This window comes from Haplochromis burtoni, unplaced genomic scaffold, assembly GCF_018398535.1.
Source record: "Haplochromis burtoni strain Fernald_Lab_line unplaced genomic scaffold, NCSU_Asbu1 Contig_123, whole genome shotgun sequence".
NCBI lineage: Eukaryota > Metazoa > Chordata > Actinopteri > Cichliformes > Cichlidae > Haplochromis > Haplochromis burtoni.
The window spans coordinates 392813-416654 of record NW_024582484.1 but is presented as its reverse complement, the minus strand read 5'-3'; the positions used below and the strand labels follow the sequence as shown (position 1 = coordinate 416654).

General features: G+C 43.7%; 2 protein-coding genes across 5 annotated transcripts in view; both read left to right on the top strand.

The window, feature by feature from the left end:
* zgc:101731 (SNARE_SNAP25N and SNARE_SNAP23C domain-containing protein) overlaps window positions 1–7009 on the top strand; it is a 20365-nt gene extending 13356 nt beyond the window's left edge. For all 3 annotated transcript variants that reach the window (XM_042223911.1, XM_042223912.1, XM_042223910.1), the window contains exons 7-9: window positions 206–350; window positions 1797–3399; window positions 6873–7009. In XM_042223911.1, coding sequence (XP_042079845.1) covers window positions 206–350; window positions 1797–1862 — 211 coding nt within the window. In that variant the 3' untranslated portion in view covers window positions 1863–3399; window positions 6873–7009. The remainder of the gene's footprint in view (window positions 1–205; window positions 351–1796; window positions 3400–6872) is intronic.
* Window positions 6999–17274, top strand: zgc:113149 (uncharacterized protein LOC541363 homolog). Of its 2 annotated transcripts, XM_042223909.1 has the most exons (6): window positions 7026–7142; window positions 7317–7860; window positions 8313–8469; window positions 9592–9771; window positions 10032–10079; window positions 10562–17274. In XM_042223909.1, exons 3-6 carry the CDS (start codon window positions 8325–8327, stop codon window positions 11437–11439), a joined length of 1251 nt encoding a protein of 416 aa, XP_042079843.1. In that variant the 5' UTR covers window positions 7026–7142; window positions 7317–7860; window positions 8313–8324; the 3' UTR covers window positions 11440–17274. The 2 variants fall into 2 exon arrangements, with proteins under 2 accessions (XP_042079842.1, XP_042079843.1); XM_042223908.1 differs by having other exon boundaries at window positions 6999–7860.
* Window positions 17275–23842: the final 6568 nt, after the last annotated feature.

Below are 23842 nucleotides of genomic sequence, written 5' to 3'. Positions count from 1 at the left end.
GTGTGTGTGTGTGTGTGTGTGTGTGTGTGTGTGTGTGTGTGTGTGTGTGTGTGTGTGTGTGTGTGTGTGTTTGCTCTTCTTTACAGCAAACTGACATCTAATACTTAAGCCATCACACACAGGCAGCTGGTCAAACACAAACACAAAAACTTGCACACATCTTTGCAGCATTAATGTTTTCCTGCTTTATTCCTGCCCGTGTCAGGGCGACCGGCGACGCCCGCGAGGACGAGATGGAGGAGAACCTGGCACATGTGGGCAGCATCGTCGGAAATCTGAAGAGCATGGCCCTGGACATTGGCAACGAGCTGGAAACACAGAATTCCCAAATCGACCGCATACAGGGAAAGGTACCGCCGTCCTGTTCTGCATGTACACCTCAGTGTGTACTAATCAAATAAAATTCATTTCACCAGACTCTGTTAAATGTAACAATTTAAGGGCGCTGGTTTAGCTCGCTGGGATGAACGTGCAACCATATGCCGGGTTTGAATCCGACCTGTAGCCTTTGCCGCATGCCTTCCCCTCTGCTTTCATGTCACTCTTTACTATATCGCTCAAATAAAGCCAGATAAAGAGTAAATAGTCGATGATTACTTTTACAAGATTCTCAAAGCACCTTGTAGTAAACTCAGGTAGGGATTCGGAAGAGTAGGAGGCCAAGGAAGACATTAAGCGCTTAACTCCCACCAGGTCAGGGTTAGAGTTGGATTTTGTTTTAGCCACATGATGAATAGACACATTTTACAAAACTGGAGGACTTTACATAAAAGCTTTTCCTTTGACATGTTCTAGACCGGTGAAACTCTGTGAAAACAGCCACACCTAGAACATGCCAGCAAACCTCAGACTCCTGTATCTGGTTTTGCATCCAGTTCTCCAAGAACCCAGTTAAAAAAATAGCATGGAGCTCATGTAAAAGACAGCGTTATACAGAGAAGAAGCACTAACAATGGTAAACAGTCAAACAAACGAGCAATAGCTTCTCAAGACTATACTTGAATAAAAGCAACTGAAAATAGGTTCATCTTCAAAGTTGATTTCACAGGTTCTTATGTAGGAGGGCAGACTATTCCACAGTCTGGAAGCAATGAGAGCGTGGCCTGGTCACCGTTAGGGGAGAATTCCCAGAAGTTGTTGGGATAATGATGGAGGCAAAATAGGCAGTTAACAGACCTGAGCAGCCATAAACAGGAGTGACGTGCTGTCAGTTAAAAGTCAAGCTGCTGTACACTGAACTATGTGAAATAGAGAGTGAGAGTGGAATTAGGCAATCTTATATACAGAGTTGCAGTAGACCAGCTGAGAGGTAGGTAAGGGGGGGAGAGCTGTTTCCAGATCCTTTAGTCAGACGGAGTTCCGTGAGTTTCACACGGATCCATCTGGGATCTTAGTGAGGAGAGAAAAGAGGAATTATGGCAGTTCATCTCAGGCTTGTGCCCAGAGAGGGAGAAGAATGAAATCAATAATGTGGCTTCTTACCTGACAGAAGCAGTTTGTGCTCTTCCCTTTGAGTCAGAGATGAAAGCAGCACAGGAACTTGTGCTAACAGCACTAAAGCTAAGAATTCTTATCTATGAACAGTTCCTTCTGAGCAGGAGGTGTTTGATTATATTCACCCTACTGTGTGTTGTTGGACTGTAGAGCTTGCCGAGCTCTACAGCCTTCCTTTGATTAACCAGTGCAATTAAGCAAACCTGAAAGTGAAAGATAGATGGAGAGCACAGCTGTTTGTGCCTGCCTACCACATTCTTGTTAACACTTCCTTGTTCTTTCTTTTTTCCCATCCTCTGCAGGCTAATCTCAACGTTACCCGAATCAGCGCTGCCAACCAGAAGGCTACCAACCTCATGAAACGATAGAAGTGCTCTTCCAGTCTTTTTCTATTAAACTGTGCTTTTGCGTGCTGTGCCAATATGCTGACCCTGTTATTTTAAACCTCCCATTACTCACTTTTGACAGTGAAATGTGCTGTAAAACTCATCTAGAGGCCGTAAGGGGTTTAAAGTGGAGCTCTTTATTCCGTAACCCGTATTTTAACATTCCTGTTCGTTCCCCAGATATCATAATAGAAAGTCGTAGTTTTGTTTATTTGTATAAAATGTGACCTATGATTATTATAAGTCAGTTTGCAATGCAATGTACGCTCTGTTTTACCCCTCAGCGTGGCCTCCTTTAGCTCTTGGGAACCTTTAATGGACCCTGTGGGGAAAAAATGGGTCACTCCAGCAGCACCATCACTGCCAGCAGTAGCAGTAGAGAGCACAATCACACAAATACGTCAATTTGTGTGAAGAGCGGCTGTCCCTGCTGTGGTGTTATGAAACATGAGCCCATACGTCGCCTTTTCCATCTGCCGGACGGACAGGGGAATAACGGCATCTGTGCAGCAAAATGTTCTGAAAAGCAACCAGTCCAGTCCCAAATTACACAACCCTGTAATTCCACTTTCTCCAAAATCTGCCACTGTGGATGAAACACGTATGTGACGGCGCCCTCTGTCGGCCCAGTCGGGTATTGCCCAGAAGAAGGAAATACGTATTTCCCCACAATGGAGGATCTCTGGCGACACCAAGCGGACGCAAGCGGAACATGCATTCTTCCTGGCCTCTCCCATCTTCCTTCTGTCTCCATGTTGATAGAAAATGGTGGTGACACCAAGTGACGTTGTTGCTGATTTTACGACCCTGTCTCTCAGTCGTGCACATCAAAGGTTTGCTGACAATGCCAAAAGTCACCATATCCTAAATGATTTGTACTTGATGTCTGTGTTTGTAATGTTAGCCAATCAGGGAGATCCTTAAGTAAACTATGCTGTCTTTTTATTAGCTGCTAGGTTTGAAATCGTCCATTGGGTAGAAGCTGTTTTTTGTTTAATTATGTACTGATGAGTAATATAGTACAAATCATAGAAGTGTAGATGATGCTGACCTATGTTGACCTAAAAAGGCCTTCATGTGCGTAACTACAAGGTAACTACTACAGCTGAGGATCACTTGTGTGTGTTTGCTACGATGAACTGTTGAAATGTGAACGTAATGAATAAAAAAAAAAGTGCGCAGGAATATAGCGTACGTGATTTTGGGACTAATTAATTATGTGAGGCGGGAGGAGGGGCTGGGAGGGTGATGGTAGTCATTAAATATTCACCGTGTGGCTGAACGTGCAGACTTCGTGAGTTTGGTGACTGGTGTGTTGGGAATGGGAGTGACTGGTGCATACGCTTCTGCGGCACATGGGGGCGCGCAGCGGCCTGAAAATGTTGCGCGTTCGAGGAAGAAGGAGGAAAAAAACCACACGCGCTGCGTGAATAGAGTCTGCGCAATTCGCTTGTTCTCGTCACTCCGAACTTTCGGGAGAACCACGAAGGAAGGAGGGGAGAACAGCGCCATTTGCCTGGTAATTATTTACAGCATATGCGGCCTTTTAAAAAACACTGCACGTCACGCGGAATCCGCAATAGCAGCCCGCACGGGCGGCGTTTTCGCGCAAAGCGTACGAACGTGCTACAGTGCGAAATAAAAGCGTATCGCCGAGCTAGCAGGCGTCTCCTCCAGCTCTGACACCGACAGTTGGAGCGCAAAGACACTGCACAGCTCCGCTTGTAATGTTCGCGATAATCCGGCTCGTGGTTACGGAAATTCGCAGGATTCGCACGTCTCGTCGTTTTCACGCAGCACCGGTTCAGCCCCGCGTAGCTAACAGACGCGGAGGAGTCTGGTGGGCAGCTCCCCGTGTGAACCATCAGGCACGAGCTCAACAAAGACACAGCACGGTCGCAGCTGATTGGTTCGCGTGGGTCACGTGGCCTGGTAGAACGCAATGTTTATCAGGTATTTAATGAGATCTGGAACATTAGTACGCTCTCGTGGATGTTTACAGCCAGCCAATCAGCGCCGTGACGTAAACAGAATTCAACAGATTAACTAAAAGAAACACAGTAACTAATAAAAGCTGCACTGACATGGTTACTTACTTTGTAACTGCTTGATATATGGATACACACATACATGTGTATGTAGAGGAATTTCCTACACACACGTGTGGGTGTCTTTAGGTTTCCTCAGAAAGTAGAAAAAGAATAATTTCTGAAAGACAGGAAAACAGTCATCTATCAGTGTTCGTGTATGTTAAAGTCCAGCCAGGAGAGGGCAGTATGGGGACACGAGCTGAAGGAAAAACGAGATGTTCTCGTCCACAGCCATGAAAGCGGCCCCTGTCCAACACTGCAGGTGGTTTTCCTGAAATCTGCACTGGCTGTTTATGGTTCAGTCACCCTGAAAACAGTCCACAGTCTGCTACGCGTGCAGCACTTTTTGTCTGTGTTGCTAATTAAAATTAAGTTTTCACAACATAAAATCCAGTTCTCAGAAGTCTTGTGTGTCAAAGGAGGAGACGTAGGTTCGGTTCAGCTGCACAGCTGTGGCTCAGGTGATAACATCTGTGAAGTCCAGTTTTATATGAATTCGTCGCAGTCGCTAAATTTGTATTTTTTTTTTTTTTTAAAGTATGTAGAAGGATTTTTGAGAACATAATTTTGTAACCTTTAAATTGTGAGCTGCAGGTACATTTAAAAGTGCCAGTGGATGACTGGACTACCTGCTTCTGCAGTCATTTTTAAAATTGGGAACATACTTGAAACATGCATGAAATATTTCTGAAACTGTATGAAGAAAGTTTTGTCTCACAACTTGTAAAAAGAAAATGCCAAATTCTATATTCATCACTTCAAATATATTTGTTTCAGTGGATCAGTTAGTGCCGCTGGGACCAGAAAATTGGTCCAGTGAATAAAAATGTTTTGATTTTTTTTCTTTTGTCTGAAGAAATTTAATGGTTTCACAGACTTAGAAGAAACAACAGCTCACAATAGGGGAAAAAAAACAATATTGCTCAGATTCCTACAGAAACTGCTCACTCCACAGCTTGGTAGCTTGTAATATGAACGTATTAGGTGTACCAGTGCTCTAAATGCTCACTCTAAACTTGAGTGGGCAGATATACTTGGCTGGCCATTAACATACAAAGCTTGGAGGAATGGGACTGCTATCACTTCCCGTGATCCAAGAAGTAGTTACGCCTCTTTTCCGCTCGTATCTACTCGTCTTAACTCGGTTGTTAGGTTTTTCCATTAGGTAGTAGTACCTGGTACTGGTTACTTTTTTAGTACCTGTTCAGTGGGGGTTGCAAGTAGGGTTGGGTTTAAAAAATTGATTTTCCGATTCAAATCGATTTCAGTTTGAATAATGCGATATGGATTCATTAAATCCTGAGTCGACTCAGGTTAAAGCTAACGAAACTATTTCAACAACCACCAACAGCTAAAACAGCAAACGATTAAAAAGCAGGTAATCCGATAAAGATGTGAACCCGACGGCACGCACAATTCACTGAACCAGCAACAAAAGAAGATCAAAACCGCTTCACATTTAGAAACATCGTCATGGATACACTCTTGCTTTGGCAGTTTTGCTTCCACCACGATAAAATTACACTTCCTGCACAGCTCTCTCTCTCTCTCTGTACTCAGAGACCAGTTTAGCATCAAAAATCTGTTTTCTGGATTATTCGCTTGCTTACTACACACCAGTCTACCGTTGTGTACAGCGCTGTCTGCCACCCGTGACCTCCGACAAGAAGCCTCGTTTGTGTTCGATCCTAAAGAAATGTAAACTTTTACAAATGATGTCAAATTGCAAAACCCTCAGTTGTGTCTCTCATCAAACCTCTGTAACTTTGCTCTGCTTCACTTCAGCAGCATCAGGTCATGTTCAGATGTTGATTCATGGTTTTCTTCAGTTTTTTTTTCTACTGCAGAATATTTTAAGGTTTTCTGCTATAAAAAGCCAGGACAGGAAAATCTGCTTCATGTTTTTGTGTTTTATCCTCAGTTACTTTGACACAAAGGCATCTGCTCACACCTCTGATGAAGTCTCACAGTGTCAGCCTTGTTTTTATACATAGATATAAAATATGGATGTACGGATAAATGATCAGAATTATAATATTTCTGACTGTCAGAGTCAAAATCAAATTGAATCATATCGGCACCTTGTGAATCAGAATTGAATCGGTCATGGAAATCCTTGACGATAACCAGCCCTAGTTGCAAAAATGTGACGTCGACAGACTGCATGCTGGTGACTGGCCAGGCTGTGGCGTTGCTCGCTGAGTCATGAGATTGTCTCCTTCAAAGAAATCAAAACTGCCATTTTTGAATCTCGGCCACAAATAGCCACACAACATCCAACACTCTGGTCCCCGAGTCTGACAGAAAGCCAGAGACTGAGCAGCAGGTGTAGCATCACCTCGAAATCCTCTTTTTGTGTTTGTGTCATATAAACATGACATCACAAGACTTTCAGCCACGTTACTTTGATGACCACATGCACATTTAGGTGGTGCTCGGTTGCAGTGTAAATCGACCCAAACTGATCAGTCAAATCGAGTCATGGAGTCCATCCGACCCAGGCCTGCATCACAGCATGGGAAAACATGAGACAGGAAGCAGCACACCTAGCTGATTAGCAATGACTGAATTTTCAGAATAAGAGCGAGGGTTATGAGACTGTTGAGTGTAACTCAATGATGTTATTATCTTACATGGATTAAATCTCACATTAGTCAAAATGTACTCATCTGTTTATGCTGAAATTTAAAGTTATTTTGTATAAAATGAAAAGATAAACTTTGATCTGCACAAAAGCTTATTAAGGAGCTTATTTAGGGCAATAATAAGGAATAGTTTTTAAACGGAGTGAAATATTTTGTATGCTTATGAAGCAGAGATGCTATTTCTGCCTGCTTATAATTCATTTTATCCTCCATATTTCTTTTCTTTCATCGTTTTTTCCTTTGTGTTTTTTCTGCAGGTCCTGTGCAGTCAGCCAGGCGTGTCTAGTCCCGACTGGCAGCTGGATCAGGATCAGCTAGTCGTGGAGGGCGGTGAATTTGGACTCGGTCTCTGTTTTAGTGGGCCGTCCGAGGCAGCGGTGGAGCCATGTCAGCCACGTGGCGTGAGGACGATGAGGAACTGAGGGTGGGAGGAGTAAAAGGAGCATTGAAAGCCAAACCGAGGTTCTCCTTCACTGAGGTCAAGCTGCTGCTGGAGGCGGTGAAGAGGAACAGATACATCATCCTCAGTGAGTAGGAATAAAAAAGTAGATTAGTTCTTTTCTATTTAGGAGGAAAGTCTTTGAGGAGCTGTTTGTAATAAAACGTGTGTCGTTGAGGCCATTCTGGTACGACCTACTGACCGTCCTGTTGGTCGTGTTTATCATGCGAGTGTTGAGCTCCTCAAATCTCTCATCACATAGGCCGATGGATGCCAGCTTCGCCACCTTGGGCTGCATTTGGTGACAGTGATCTGTATTCTGCTGCAAAATGCACTCCAGCCGACTGGCAGCAGGTGGAGAGCTGCTTCTGATGCTGCTCTGTCGTCCTGCTCAGAGAGGCTGCAGTCAGAATCCCTCCATCCTTTTGTTTTTGTCATCACGGCGTTTGGGCAGTTAAAACACATCCGAGGGACATTTTTTAATATTGTTTAGTTCAGGAACCCCTGACACCACTGATACAATCAGTCAGATGTCAAACATAACATTTGATTTTATTGTGAATTACAGGATGTTTTACTGGTCAGTCTGCCCTCTCTCTGTTTTTAGTGCACTGTGCTTTTAAAGATCCTTACCAGCAGAGGGAGCACGTGGGTCACCTTTTACAGCGCTGCTGTGATTTAATACTTGAGACTGATTCGTTCTCTCTGTAGGGAAGTTTAACCAAGGTGTGTCGGCTGAAACGAAGAAACAGACGTGGGTCGAGATCACCAATCAGATCAACGGTCTGGGAGAGAATCACAGAGAGGTTTGTTTTACATCATTCTCAGCTCCAGAAAGTCCTTCGAAAGATGATTTGTGAAGTTGGCACGGTTCAGAGAAGCCCTGATCTGTCCTTCAACGTTTTGTTTTTCTGCATTACGTTATTAATTTATTCAAAGTCATGTAAAAAGAATCAGTTCTCCCAGATGAGCGAATTAATAGCTAAGGCCATTCAGTCCTGCCACACCATGCTGCCCTCTGCTGTTTGAACACAAAGGCTGTATACAACCTTTGCAGTTATACTCATACCAAACTTAACAATCACATAAGCTGAAAGTCTTCACTTCAGGATGCGATAGATTTATTTTTTTTATCGTTTGTGCTTCATAAACGACCGGCGGATTGTCGACAGTAGTTTAAGAACTTGCAGCAGTTGCAGGCAGTGTGATGGATGGGATATGTCACTCAGCACTCCTCAAAGGTTTCGTTTCCACTCAGGTGCGTCAGATCATGAAGAAATGGGCAGACCTCAAATGTGATGGGAAGCGACGCATTGCAGCGCTGCGGGGTCCCAACGGCACAACCCTGAGGAAGAAGAAACTGGGCCCCGTGGAGAGGATGGTCCATAAGATACTGATGATGAGTCCTAGAGGAGGTGAGGCGAGGCATAGAGCAACTCGGGGTTTAATCAGATTGTCCATTTTCTTTCTTGGGAAGGTTTCTAAGTGAGTGAAGTGACCCAGAAGTATCAGAGTTTCAGCCACAATAAGAGCTGTTCAACTCTCCAAATCCGAAGGAAAGGCGCTTCACTGCTGCCTCCTTTCGCAACGGATGCACTAAAACCCATCCTTTAGGAAAGGAAACAAGATGATGCCATCCAGCCCGTGATGAAAACACGTGTTAGTTTAGTTTCACTTCACTGCTTTATAAATTCTTTAATGTAATTGTCCTTTTTACCTCATAAAAGGCTGATGTTCTTCAGAGATTAGTCTCACCCCAAGCTGCCGTCATGTCACTGCACGCGTTGGCGTTTCAACCAGACCTCATTTTTGTTTGTTTTTCAGAAATTTGTCTCGACTTCACAGGTTTCTCCTGGTTTTTCTCACTGTGCCACTCAGCTGTCGGTGACCCAGCACCTGCTAGTGAGGTGATCTGTTGTTCGACAGCTTCACGGCGCATTAATGCCACCTTCTGGCAGCAGAGATGCTCTGCATCCTGCTAGGTGGCTGTAAAAACTGGTCTAAATTCGTACAGCTGATTTTACAACTGACTCGAGTTACAGCGTCGTGCATCACTGACACTGGTGTATATTTCATATTGCTGTGGCTTTAGTGTGTGTGTTCTGTTGTTTATTTTATTACAGATTTAATGTGCTGTGTACACAAACTGTGGTTAGAAAGTGTTTTTATCAGCCTGCCGGGGGCTGTGTACTTCCTGGGTCAAGTGCTAAAAGTCTAGAGAAGCGTTGTACTCAGCACCGCCCCTAGAGGCTAAGGAAAACACTGCATGCACAAACTGAGTAATCTGTCTGATGTATTCTTTGCTGCTGCAGCTGGAAGCTGATCACATTACTGGCAGCCAATCAGCAGATGCGCTCTGTCCGCTGCCTCTCAAAGGCATTTCACTTTGCAGGATGGTGCTGCATTGTTAGCGTGGTCAGTGTAAAACTGAGAGAGGAGGTTACAGTGATATTTAAAAAAAGGCATCAGATATATCTATGAGGATCCGTCGAGTCAGAGTATCAGAATTTACTCAGATTTCATGTGTTGGTTTTCAGACGGCGACAGCGACCTGGACCTGGGAGAAGACGACGACTTCTCAAAGATGTGCAGTAAAGGGCTACCCTCCAACAGTTCCCCCTACTCCTACCTCAGTCTGACAGACGGCACTCACACTTTATCAGGAGGACCCTCTTTTGAAATTTCACCTCTCTCCTCACCTGAAAAAGAACTTGGCGGTGAGTAAAGAAAAAGCTCAGGCAGCTCGATCGAGGGTTATTTGGACCAGACTCTGAGGTGTAAACCATGGAGCTTCAGGGTCCTGTTTTACATTTAATATAAATATGAAACGGCTGGTTGTGAGACTGATCTCCCATCGTCACCGACGTACAAATCGATTGTTTAAGAAGAAAAAAAAAAGTTCTTATATCCAGTTCAGATGTCAAAGCCTTCTTGAGGCCTTCTTGGACATTTTCATGACGTTCTCATGTTTTTGCAGGAGATCCTTTCCACTCCTCGTCTGACTTTGACCTGTGTGACGATGGAGGTAAGGACACTGTTGATACTTATTTTTTAAACCATGCAGTCCAACGTTTGGCTGCAAGTGTTAAAAATCATACATAATGTGCATTAAATGAATATGAATCAGGCATGACGTGGGTGTTTGAAAATGTTGTGAGGTCCTGTAAACTTCCTGCTTTCATTTGGCACAAGCATGAATGTCATACCTGAGCCTCGGCCATAATCTGATGGAGGCAGTGAAGTGAGGAATAAGAAATGAAAACCCTGAACATTCATCTTCTAGATTTGTGCGTTTCTAAGAAATTCCTGTAAAATGTGGAGAAACAAAGATGGTTTACTGCGTGTAGAAACACGATGGAAACATCTCAACGGTGCGGTTTCTTCTGTCCTCGTTTTAATCTGGTGACAGCATCAATGACAGTAATGAGAGTTTGCATCACCGTGCATGTTTCAGTGCTGCTCCTTTAAAGAATAAACTGATCCTCCTGTGGCGTTTGTCCTTCACAGAACACATGATGGATTTTGATGAAAACGACGACTCCATGTTCTCCTACCCTTCCTCCGTCCGGCCACCCCCCACCTCCCTCGATCCTCTGCCCGATAACGCCCTGATGAGGGTGAAACCCGTCTACACGTACTCCCGAAGCAGCAACGGCCAGAGCCAAACCATCCAGAACTCCTCCTCCTCCAGCAGACCTCCACCCGGACCTTCCTCCTCCTCAGTGGCTTCCACGTCCTCTGGCTTTCCTTTGGCTTCTGATTCAGAAGCTGCTTCATCCTCTGCTGTCCCCCCACCATCACGGTCCCCCAGCACCTCCAACAGACCTGGCTCCGTCCTCCCTGCTCCCTCTTCATTCTCTCCTCCATCATCTTCCTCTGCACCTGCTGCAGCCAATGGTGCTTCCTCTCACCCTCGACCTTCTACCTCAATTCCACCACCTGCAGCTTCCTCCGCTTTCTCAACAGTCACCTCTGCCACTATTTCTTCTTCTTCTCGAAGCCAGCCTCCTCCCTCCTCCTCCATCTTTCCACGCAGTGCTCCCACCTCAGGCTCAAGCCTATCGGACCCTCTCCCAGCTGGAGCGTCCTCACGCAGGGCACACGAGCAGGTCGCCCAGGTGGCGTCTCAAAGCCTGCAGCAGCAGCGGGCCAGCAGGATGCTCCTGACCTCGGTGTCTCAGTCTCTGGAGACGTTGGCTCAATCGGTCCAGCTGCTCGTGGAGAGCCAGCATGAGTTCGTGCAGGAGTCCCTGCAGCTCCAGCGGGAGACCGTGGACATCCTGAGGGATTTCTCCAACACTGCACTAACCATGCTGAGAGACAAGGCCAGCAGCGGGCAGCTGGCCCACCATCACCACCGACATCATCCCGCCTCGCACTTCTGAAACCCAGAGGGAGAAAGGACAGGTTTGAGCAGTGCGAGGAGCTTCTCATCAGTCGGGAGTCTTTCTGGTGGGTGTTCCTGTTTGCTGCACACAAAAGCTGCTTTCCACTGGTGACTCGAGCACACGCAGATTTAGGCCCAGAGCTCAATTTTATTTATGTGCCTAAATCCTGTTTTGTTGTTTTCCCTTTTTCTAGTTTTATTTGTGTCAAATTCTAAAAGTTTTCCACACTGTAATAATCAGCATTTCTAAAGGTGCTGAGCTGCTGTAGTCTCACAACCGCCGTGAACATTTCCACACAAACCCAGAGTGACCGAGCGCATTTACAGGAGATGATACACTACGTGGTGCAAGGACACGATCTGCAGTTTGATAATTCTGCTTCCTGTGTGGACATGAGAGGAGAACACTAACCCTGCATCTGATCTCCAGAGCCAGGCTCAAGAGTCACGGCGCTCTTAAACTCAGACTGGCTCCTTTTCAGGTTCCTGAAACACCAGAGGAGCAACACCTGGGGACAGGTGGGACAGGTGCTTCATGTCTGTAGTAAATTAGGATAAATTGTTGAGCAGAAGGAACCTGTTTTGTTGGGGTTACTGCTGAATTTTGCTGCTGCTGATGAAACTTTAGCTGTAATTGACCAATAGATGAACTGAATCTCTTTCCCTCATTAAAAACAAACAGTTCTCTTTTGGTAATCTGTGTAACCTGCTTACAGAATGCATTCATGCACAAAATCAGATAAACTTCACTGTAGACACAAACAACACACCCAGAGCGTGCAGCATAATAAAGTACCTAAAACAGGAGGCAGCAGGTATTAACGACTGATTCACAAACTGGTTCCCTTTAACCCAGTCAGGGTCTAAGCAGCCGTGCAGTTTTCAATAGAAGCTCCGCCTTTTATTGAACAAAGCTATAAAATTGCAAATGTGCAACCCAACAGTATCCAAAGTTTCCTGACTGTAAACCATTACAGGAGGATTAACTGCTGCAGGTGACCGTGACACCGCATCATAATGTAAATGGAAAAACAAATGTGAGCTGACAGAGTCTCTTATATCTTTATAAATGTACTTTTGCAGCCTGGGGCACCTTCTTTGTGTGCTTCCTGAAACTAACATAAATCAGATATTGTAGCTCTGTAACTTGTGCTGTGGCTCACACGTGAATCTTTAACTTATTTGCCTGTTTTAAGGACGGAGAAAAGCAAAGTTTCACAAAACGTTAAGAAGTCCAGTCGCTTTTCTTTCCAGGCTCTTTAGAGTACCGTGCCTTGCACTTAGGGAGGAACACCCTTCGACTGGAGTATGAAAAGGAATCAAGGAAACTAGCGGATTATAGAAACCATCTCCGTTTCCACCTAAGATGCACACAAAGCAGACTTATTTCCAAGAGTTTGCACCTTGGATCCACGGTGAGGCGACACAGAATGGCGTTGTTTCTGTGGAGAGCACAAAACCAACTTCTAGGTGGAAGGATGGGGCGGGTCACTATAGATGCACTCCACAACAAGATCAGATTCTGCAGGAACTCAAACCCATACTCTCTCCTATGTTAGAAGACATTTTTGGGTTTGTGGACAAGGCTAAGCTCACATTTAAGGAAAAGAAAGACAACTCCAAAAATTCCATACTTCCCTAACACAAACTTATATTTCCCAGTCTAGACAATACAAACAAGAACAGGAAGACGTCACAGCCGAGGACAGTCAGGAAAAATGGGTGACGAACTTTTCAGGCAGGACTCTCACTGAAGCTGAACAGGAGATGCCAGCCAAACGACTCAGTTTTTGCCATTTCTCCACAACAGCTGCCCGTAGTGGATGACATCACAGCCACGGAAACCGCCATAAGGATTAATAAAGTAACAACCCGAAGCAGCGAATCAGGGTGAAGGTTTCACCCACCCTCTCCACTACAAAAGTTCCTCCATCTAACCTCACGATACAAGAAAAGAAGGCCGCCGCTGAGCAAAGATCAACTTCAAGAAACTTTAAGAAATCCAGTCACTTTTCTTTCCAAGCTCCTTAAAGTCTGTTTTCTAAATGCTGGGTGTCCCCTCTGTAAACCTGCACCAGGACGTGGCTGTAGTCCATTTATATTTATAACTGCTTATAACAAGCAGAAGTGGGCTGAGGACAGAACCCTGTGGAACACCTGTCAGAGGTTACTTTTCATTATTGGAGAACAACATCACGCTTCCCAATTAGATAAGATTTAAACTTATTTTTTTCTAATAAAATCCTGCAGTAAGCTTAGAAAGTTCATGTCATGGTTTAATGTGTCAGATGCCTTTTTAAGACTGAGAAAAACCAACACATGATTGAAGTTGTTCAATCAGAAGTGACCGTCTCTGTGGAATAATGAGCTTTCTGATTATTCCACTGATTCCCACTTTAGATGCAAAGGTTAGGAAGTTACAAAAAGGAAGGCTTTACTTCCTGTGTCAGGGCACGTTAACGCTGTAGAGACGGTGCCCACAGTGTTTTCGCTGTGGGGTGGTTCTCACCTTTACCTGTCATTTAAAAGGTGGAACTGGGAGGCATCAGCAGCACAGCTGCAGCTTAAACAGGGGAGAACTTGAGCCTTCCTGTTAGACGTCTACTATCAACTATTCTTCTGCCCAGATTTAATTTAGATAACAGCGCAGTGGCGACATCAGTCGTGCCCAGTATTTAGATGTTTCCTATGGAGTTATTGTGGATTTAAATCCCAGCTACAAAGATTTAAACGTCTGAATGTCTGCATTTCCAGCCGGTTGTTGGCAGGTGCTGTAAATCTTATTTAATGTAGTTCAAAATCCTGCTTTCTTTAAACTTTGCATTCCCAGGGACTGTTGAAACCTTTACTCGATTTTCTCCTTGACATAAACCAGTGAATAGAGTTGAGTTGATAAACAATATTAATAAACTGTCTTGAGCAGTATTATTACTCTTCCATTTTCTGGAAAATAAAGACCGAGCTTCCACCTTAACCATCACCTTAAAGGCTCAGTCACACATCAGCACTGAATCAATGCTTGATGAATGTTCCAGGCAGTCAAACATCTCTGCTAAATTTCTCGTCAGCCGTCGTGGCCTTTGCACGAAGAAGTGATTCTCTCTTCTGCAAGAGTTTATTCCACTAACACCAAACTTCTTTGCTTATACTGGTTTTCATTCTCCGTGTGATTATAGTTTATTCTGGTGTCCACTCAGTTTTCCAAACTGCTGCTGTACCAGAACAAAACACCTACTGCGGCTTTTTAAGTGGTATAGATGTAAAATAATGTCAGCCACAAGTAGAGTTGATGGACCAAAAAATCCAAAATGAATGAAAGCAAAGAACAAACAAAACAAGAAATTCAAGAAACATCCAACAGAACCAGGTCAATAAAATAAAATCTATAAATGAGTAAAAAAAATTGCTCGTTAAACGTTAACATGTTAAAATATTTAACTTTACAGCAGAAATAAATATTTATCTTTTAAATAGGTGACGTACAGCTGGCTCTGCAGAAGAGACCGACTGAGACGTCTGCTTCAGTTTCAGTCGGTGAAATTCTTGCATTTTGTAATTCTGTTGCTCATCACTAATCAGCTGGTGTTTGTCTTTGCATTCTCCAAAACAACAAATCTTAAAAATGTGGAGATCAGAAAGCAGCGGGCGTGGATGTGACTGTCCTGAATATTCAGTCTGTAGCAGGACATCAAACTTGTTTTACACTGTGGGCCACATGAAGCCCAATTTGATCTAATCTGGCTTAATAACCTGTAAAAAAAGATTAAGGATGAAGTTTGTAAAACTACAGAAAAATCCCAGTCAGCTCGTTGCCCAAAACACAACTTCTCTCAATTTCTTTTATAATACTGTGGAGGAGCTGCAAAAAATAGAGGCTTTATTATTTAATGAAATATTGTCAATAAAAAACAAACCAATGAACTCTATCATATAATGACTTGTCTTTTACTTTAGTGTATGGCAGGCTATCATCTTTGTCAGTAAGACGATTTTAAACTAACCGAACTTTATCGCCTTCTTTGGAATTTTAGTTTTTTGGCAGCTTCCAGTCGGCCAGATGAGGCCCTGTGCTGGTCTGGTACTGTGTGTTTGACATCCATGTCTACAGTATGCAGCACAAAGTTCAAGCAAAAAGTTTTTAAGGACGAAGTTGTTGAACTAGAGAAGATTTAACAGATGATCCGGGCAGAGGGAGGAAGAAGAACAGCAGAGAGTCTGAAGCAGAAATAAAAATGAACACATGGACTCATCACTGAACTACAATAAAACTCGAGCGGTAGTTTGGGTCTTTTAGTTTTCAGGCTGTGTTCAGTACGATCTCACCTGGATGTCACCAGATTACAGACGGCAACAACATCAGGTGTTTGAAATCAGTTATGCTGAACCGTTTATTTTGACCTTTGTTTCTTTGCATTATAAGTGTGGACCACTGCTGTCCTTGTATTTATTCATCAGAGATCTGTCTGTTAGAGCCTAAATATTCAAATCAGTTCAGACCCTACAGTAATGCAGAGAAAACTGACCCTCCACGTGTCAACAGTGGGAAGGAAAACCTCCGTCAGAACCAGGATCGAGGCGAGGAGGCCATCTGCAAAAATCTGCCTTGATATAAGAAGGAAATAAGTTCTAACAGTGACCAGAAGAAAACCACTCCTCTCACACTGGAGTTATGCTACACAAGAATTGATCTTTTACAAGTGGATTAGTGGGCTGGGAGTGGGAAGCCCAGGACACCACGGAGTTATCAGATCAGCTTGGTTATAAACGGGAAAAGGTGGGTCACTCAGAGGAATGACATCATCAGTCTTGCATCTTGTTAAGAAAAGTTTTTCAACCAATGTAACACTCCGCTAACACAAGGCCCAGCGTTAGCGGGGAGAGACCTTCCTCCTGGGAATGTTCCTCCTCTCCAGGTCCTCCATGCTTCCACCAGGCTGGCTGCTTCCTAATTGCACAGTGAGCTTTTCCTTCTGAGACCCACACAGAAACAGGTTCCCAGTGCACACATGACCTGATTAAAATGGATCCTCCTTCCAATGATGAGTAGATTATTTAAAAAAAAAACAGAAGCAGTGAGTCTCAACACCGGTTTCCTGTTTCCCCTTTCTAGAGAAGGGCTGCAAACCCACAACATTCATCTACTCGACTCCAAATAGTTAGCAGCTGGATTAGAGGAGAATTTTAACTCCCGCATATCTGAAAACAAGGGTCCAGCGTTTTGTAGGAGATTGTGAGATGGCTTAGTGGGTCAGCATTCAGCAGTGATGGAGCACTGGTACCAGTACAGACCTTACTGCACGCATCGGTAAATGGCAGATGTGACTGCTGTAACCACAGATTCAGTTTTCAGTCAGTGAACATTCATATATTCTCAAACAGTTTTTAATTTTCAGGGAGGTCCTTACAGAGCGTGTACAGACATGCAGCACGTTAGCTTCTTTTCCCGATAATAAATCAATGTGCACAAAAGCGCAGGTGAATGATCAATCAGCTTCCTCTGAAACATTTGTAGAAGATTCTACGGAGCTCAATTGGATAATGAAAGGGTTTCTACAGAAGCCAAAAACAGTTGCTGTGAAAATAATTGTTAAAACTGCATCCACTTAAACCTACAGACCAGTCAGTGACCCTGGCAACCACTGGTTGCTGGGTATCAGTAGAGTTAAACTGGCTGTTGACAGGTTGCTGTGCTTTTACGTCTTGTCTGCAAATACTTGCAAACTACTCACCAAGTGTTAGTGAAACTGTGAAAAGTACAACTCAAACAGGAAATGGAGAGTGTGACCTTCAAAGTAAAAGCTGTGTCCTCTGGATCATGTTAGATTAGATTAGATGAAACTTTATTAATCCCTCGGGTGGGTTCCTCTGGGAAATTTGGTTTCCAATAGCACAGCACCGACAGAAGTTACAGAATGTGAGCAGAAATATACCATATATACACATATATAAATACAGAGTACAAAAGGAAAATAGAATAAATTGGAATAAGAATACAAGGGAATTGCACATTTCAAGTATTGTGAGACTATTGCATCGTTGGATATTAACAAAAAGTATTCCACAGTGAAGAGGCACTACAGCTCAGTTGTTCCCCCCTCCTTTGTCCCCCTGTCTCCCTCCCTCTCCCCTCCAGAGAGGAGTTAAACAGTCTGATGGCGTGTGGGACAAAGGAGTTTTTAAGTCTGTTGGTTCTTGTCTTTGTGAGAAGCAACCTGTCACTGAACAGACTCCTCTGGTTGTTTATGGCCGTGTGCAGAGGATGCCTGGCATTGTCCATAATGTCCAGCAGTTTCTTTAGTGTCCTTTTCTCTGCCACTGTCACCAGAGTGTCCAGCTTCATGCCGACCACAGAGCCAGCCTTCCTGATTAGTTTTTCCAGCCTTCTTTAGTTTGTTAGTTATTAGTTTTACGTTGAAGGCGAACGCTCTCCATTTCTTGTTTGAATTGTACTTTCTTGGCGAGCAGTTGGAGAGTGTTTGTAGACAAGTCAACATCTTCCATACAAACCACAGGTGACGATGACTGTTTGCTATTGACCACACCAGTCAAAGAGGGTTTCTGTGTAGCAACCAGTTAAGGTCATTATTCCCTAGTGACCAGTGGTTACCAAGCAGCATCTAGGCTTGTGACACTGAGGCCTTAAATTAGGGGTGAGGGAACTCCAGGCCTCAAGGGCTGGTGTCCTGCAGGTTTCAGATGTGTCCTAATAGTGTGAATGCCTCACATTCTTGAGGCCTGGGGTTTTCCACCCCTGCCTTAGCTGTTGGATTTGGGAGGGAGGATGTAGTTACCATTTTATTTAGTGGATTCGCTGAAAAAATACTAATACCCCCATGGTTGTATTTTAATCTTTTGCCTTAATTACTGCTAAAAGTAGTTGAGCAGTCAAACAAGAGCACTGGGGACCCGACCCTGTAGAATCAGTACCATCAGAGTGGGGCGCCTTTGTTGACCATAATTTCAGAATTTATACAGGAGATAGTTTTAAAGGATGCATCATTGTAAGGAATCCCAAAGGGCATCAGAGAGAAATAACCTTATAAACCCGAGGCTGTACTGGATTAGAACTAGATTCTTTTCCTTTGATGCAAAAACTTGATGTATTACTGATTTGATTGGGGAAAAGTGTAGGAAAGTGGTCCAAGTACGTAGTTCTTCTCTTTAAACTTGGTGACAGATTCTGTTTCTTCTTTGCTCTTTTCTGCAAAGTTGTTCAAATGAGTTCCCTGCAGATGAGTATTTTTGGAAAATTGGGGGGAAATAGGGACCCAGAAGTCAGTACTGGGGATATGAGGGTTGAGGCAGATGAACAGAAAAGTGCTTTAGTAGCAGCTTTTTCCAGTACGAGCGGTTAGATATTACTTTTCCTTCAGGAGGCACACAGCGGTCGAGATAACAAGGCAGATTGATGCTCGTGTAGAAGGGTCAGCATATCTTTCATCATGGGTCCCATTTCAGTGCCCGAGGAAGCTGTCGAGAGCAAAGAGGCGTTAGCCGGGGCTGAGAAGGAAGATTGTTTTATTCCTGAAATGAATAACTCTAATTTGGGTGGTTGGAGCTTCAGAGGAAACCTGCAGTAGGTGTTTATTGAGAAATAAGAGCCCCGAGACACATGGATGCTCCTCCGGCTGTTCGGGAGTGTCAGAGGCAGCAGATGGGGAGTCTCTTTCTTCCAAGTACTGATCCAGTTGGAATGAGGGCTCATCTGGTGGCTCAGCCACACCTGCTGAAGTGTGATAGAGCTGTACTGATTAAACATGCATCTACACACATTTCTGTCAGAAATCTGGTTTTGTGTTAACGTAAAAAGCAAACGGCAGGAAACTGTGTGGCTAGGGTTGTGAGGAACATGCATGAGTTTGTGCAGCTTGCTAGCTAACAGCAAACCACAGGCTGTAACTTTTAAAAGTTCTTAGCAAGACCGCCGTTATTGTTCTCACACTCGAGATAAAGAACCCAAGCAGAGAAGAAGCACTGTGTGTCCTGTATGTGAGGTCAGCCTCACCCACCTCCCTGCCTGAACGGGGACCCAGTGTGGGCCGGGCCGTCGGTCTTTAATCCGCAGAAGATTATAAACAAGACGAATCAATGGCTCTGTCTGAAGATGCCCTCTCAGCTACTCAGTGACTGTGTTTGAACCACACAGGGACAAATCTTACATATCCTCAACCAAATCTTCCCTTTTTAAAATGATCTATCAAATCTCTAAGGTTCATATTAAACATGGCCACAGTTTCAAACGATGGTGTCAGTGTATGTTCCAGTAATCCCAGTGAAACGACTGCTCAGGCTGCGGCACTTTTTTCTAGTCTTGGCTCTGTATGACGCAGCAGCCCGTCCATCATGTGCCAAACCTGCTTGTTAAGGGCTGATCCAGTGAAAGCTAGCTTACAGAAGCAGCTAATGTTTATATAATAAAGATTACAGCGGGTTTTGTTGGATTTGTAGTGCACATATGTAACATTTTTGCACTCATGTCATAAGGCCCTCACTATGTGCCTGTGATTCTGTTCATGTGGACGTAGCGTTTTCAGTGGGAAAAACGTCGCTGACAGATGGACCCTTAGGCCCCTCCTCCATTCAGAGATGGTCTTTCCCTTTTCATGTAAACGGCCTCCTTGACTCCGCCCTCAAACCAGCGTTCCTCCCTGTCCAGGATGTTACATCCTCATCATTGAAAGAGTGTCCACTGGCCTCTAGGTGTGAATAGACTGCAGAGTCCTGGCCTCATGAAGTGGCTCTTCCGTGTTGTGTCATCCGCTTCGCCAGAGGTTGATTGGTTTCCCCGATGTATAAAACCTGCCTGTGACACTAACTTTAACTGTGTTATTTATTGTAGGCTGTATTCTCCCAGTGATGAACAGAATCAACGTTCTTGGGCTATTTTTCTTCTGTATCCTGCAGCTCACCTGGTCGTCCACCCGCCGGCGGCTTCAAGTCAAGCTCGCTCACAGAGACTGCAGCCTTTCTTGCCATAAAACTGGATCAGAACCGAAGACTTGAGTCGAATACATCAAAAATTGTTTTGGCTAAAAAAACCAACCCAAACCAAACTTTGGAACATTAAATTTTCATGCAAATTGGAAATGGTCCATCAGAACATTTTCTTTGATTCGCGGTGGAATGACACATCTTTGTCCTTCATGTACACAATGTGTAAAACGTATGTTGGACTAATCTACCCTCGGATCTCTCGCTCTCCCCGTCTCCTGCCTTTCAACCTTTGTGTTCATTTTCATTTGGAAAATCCGATAAAACCAACAGTCATCGTTTCCCCTCTTCTAAAACACATAACTCAGATTTTGTGAATTTAAGGCATTGATAAACTTGCCTCATCGGACTCTGATAAACCTTTTCTTTCGACAGAAATGCTAATAATCAATCGCTCCACCACTCTCTCCCTCTCAGGGTCTCTCTGCTCCAGTGATAAAGTCTCCTGCTACTTTCCTTTGAAATGTTCAGAAAACCAAATGTTCCTCTTGAATTCTTCACAGGCTCGCTGACAGACTCCATGTTTTAATAATTCACTTTGTTTCTTTATCTTCCTCCAGCCTCCATTTGTTCCTTATTGTCTTCATTTTCTGTATTTGGTGGAGACAGAAAAGACGAAATGAGATTTCTTTTCTTTAAATCTGTCATTTCCGCCTGTGACACCTCCCTCGACAAACCGCTGATAATACAAAATTAAACCAAATTATGATGCTCATTCAAAGCTGGTGAGTAGCTTGTGTCCTTTGTGGGTTTTTGATAACACTACTTTACAACATATCAAATAACTATCTGGATTATTTTTCTGTTCAAAGTCAATACGCTGTATGACGTTTACAAAATTGTTCTCCAGCTGGATCTTGAACAGAAGACGCTGATTTTTACAGTCATTCCCAAAAATCTGTCGCAATAACGCACAACTCTCAATGCAGCACCCTGTGCACTAGTGTGGAATAATGAAAATAGCCCAGCATGTCTGCGGTATTATAACTGATCTAACTGACCGCTCAGAGACTGAAAGCCACATTCAAGTGTTCTAACCATTCATGGCCAATAACTGGGTTTCCTGGGAGGAGCTGGCTGGAAGATTTCTGCGTCTATATTCAGACAAACATGAGGTTTTTGTACTAGAAGACCACGTTTTCCCTATAATGACTCTTCTGCATTGGCTCCCTGTTAAATCCAGATTTGGATTCATAATCCTTCTCCTCACATGCAAACGCTTTAATAATCTGGTCCGGTCATAACTTAACATCCATTACCTCGCTGTTGCACTCCCCTGGAGTATTTAAAAGTAGAATGGGAGGCAGAGCCTTCAGTTTTCAGGCCCCTCTTCTGTGGAACCAGCTTCCAGTTTGGATTCAGGAGACAGACACTATCTCTACTTTCAAGATTAGGCTTCAAACTTTCCTTTTTGCTAAAGCATATAGTTAGGGCTGGACCAGGTGACCCTGAATCCTCCCTTAGTTATGCTGCAATAGACGTAGGCTGCCGGGGATTCCCATGATGCATTGAGTTTTTCCTTTCCAGTCACCTTTCTCACTCACTATGTATTAACAGACCTCTCTGCATTGAATCATATCTGTTATTAACCTCTGTCTCTCTTCCACAGCATGTCTTTATCCTGTCTTCCTTCTCTCACCCCAATCACAGCAGATGGCCCCGCCCCTCCCTGAGCCTGGTTCTGCTGGAGGTTTCTTCCTGTTAAAAAGAGAGAAAATGCTCTCAATTATGGAGACAGTCAAATGGTTCTATTTATGTTTGATGTGTGCTTTACATTTGTGTGGCTGTTAATAAAGTTAGCGCGCTCTAGGGGGCGTATGCGTTCATCAAAAATGGCCGAAGGCTGATGTGTATTTATTCCTCTCTAAATATCGTCGATGAAGTTGCTATGCACGTTAGATTTTACTGCGCATTTTCATACCTCTGCCAACTTCTTCCTGTTAAAAGGGAGTTTTTCCTTCCCACTGTCGCCAAAGTGCTTGCTCATAGGGGGTCATATGATTGTTGGGTTTTTCTCTGTATCTATGAAGCGCCTTGAGGCGACTTATGTTGTGATTTGGCGCTATATAAATAAAATTGAATTGAATTGTGCAGAAAAAGTAAATGTATTGTCCATATCCACACTGCAGACTGCGCCACTATTTTCCTCTTCCAGGCACACAAACTGAGGAAGGCAAAGAGAGGAGGTGAACCCAACTGGTTTTCCTGGGTCATGGAGACAAAATTACACCCAAACATCCCTGATGATCTGTCCAGGGGCATCAAGATGATGTATGTTCAAAGAAATGAGCACTGATGATGAAAGACACACGCACACAGATTGTGGATATTTATTCAATTCCCTTAGGCTGAATGTTTGCATACACAACTTGTCTCTCTCTCAGTGTGTGTGTGTGTGTGTGTGTGTGTGTGTGTGTGTTGGATTGCCACTAAACAAACAACAATCAGCTAGCAGGTTGTTGCCTGCAGGCAGCTTGTTGTAAAGTCAATACCTGTGAAATTGAGAGTCATCATTTTGCTGCAAGTATTTTATCTCCACTGACACAAAGAAACAAAATGAATTTGTAAAATGTGTATACACACACACACACACACACACACAGACACACACACACACACACACACACACACACACACACACGACAAAGTTTGTTGCTTAAAGCTGAATAAAATCAAAAGTATGTGCACTTGTTAAAACTACACACTGGAGTTGTTTATATTTTTTGCCAGCTTCGCTGATTGTGTTTTTTCCTTCTGCTTTACATGGATCTATTATAAGGTTCATTTCTGAACTTAATTACTTTTGCATTGTTTTGCTTGGATTGGAGGCGTGCGTTTCTCTCCTTGTGTTTGTGTTGTTTTTGTTTCAATCTTATTTCCTAATTTTGTTATGACAGATAGAAATGTAATTATTAGCATTCCGCTTTAAGGAAACACGTGTGCTGCTCTCAAGTATTTGTTGGGAGAGCACATTATAGATGCTTTCACATAAGAAAATATGAGGAGTTAAGCTGAGCCAAATCTGTCCTTTTCCACATGGCCCACCGCAGGAGAGTGTTCGTATCAGACGAGGTCACACTAGTGGAAATAAATGAGGATGCTACGTCTGTTGAACTTGCAGAAGGAAGGAACCAGACAGAAACCCTCTGAGCTGAGAAATGAAGCCAGCAGGGAAGTGGCAAAAGCTGCAGTTCTTCTAATGTCCACTTCAACTGAATGCAAGAGTGAGTCCGTCCCTACAGACTCTCGTTTTTTGATCATTTATTCAATCTTAGTTTCTGTTATGACCATTAGAGCCATTTAGATGTTATTAACACTTACAGTTAGGTCCATATATATCTGGACACTGACACAAGTTTTATTTTTTTTGCTTGTTTACTGAAACATATTCCAGTTACAGTTATATAATG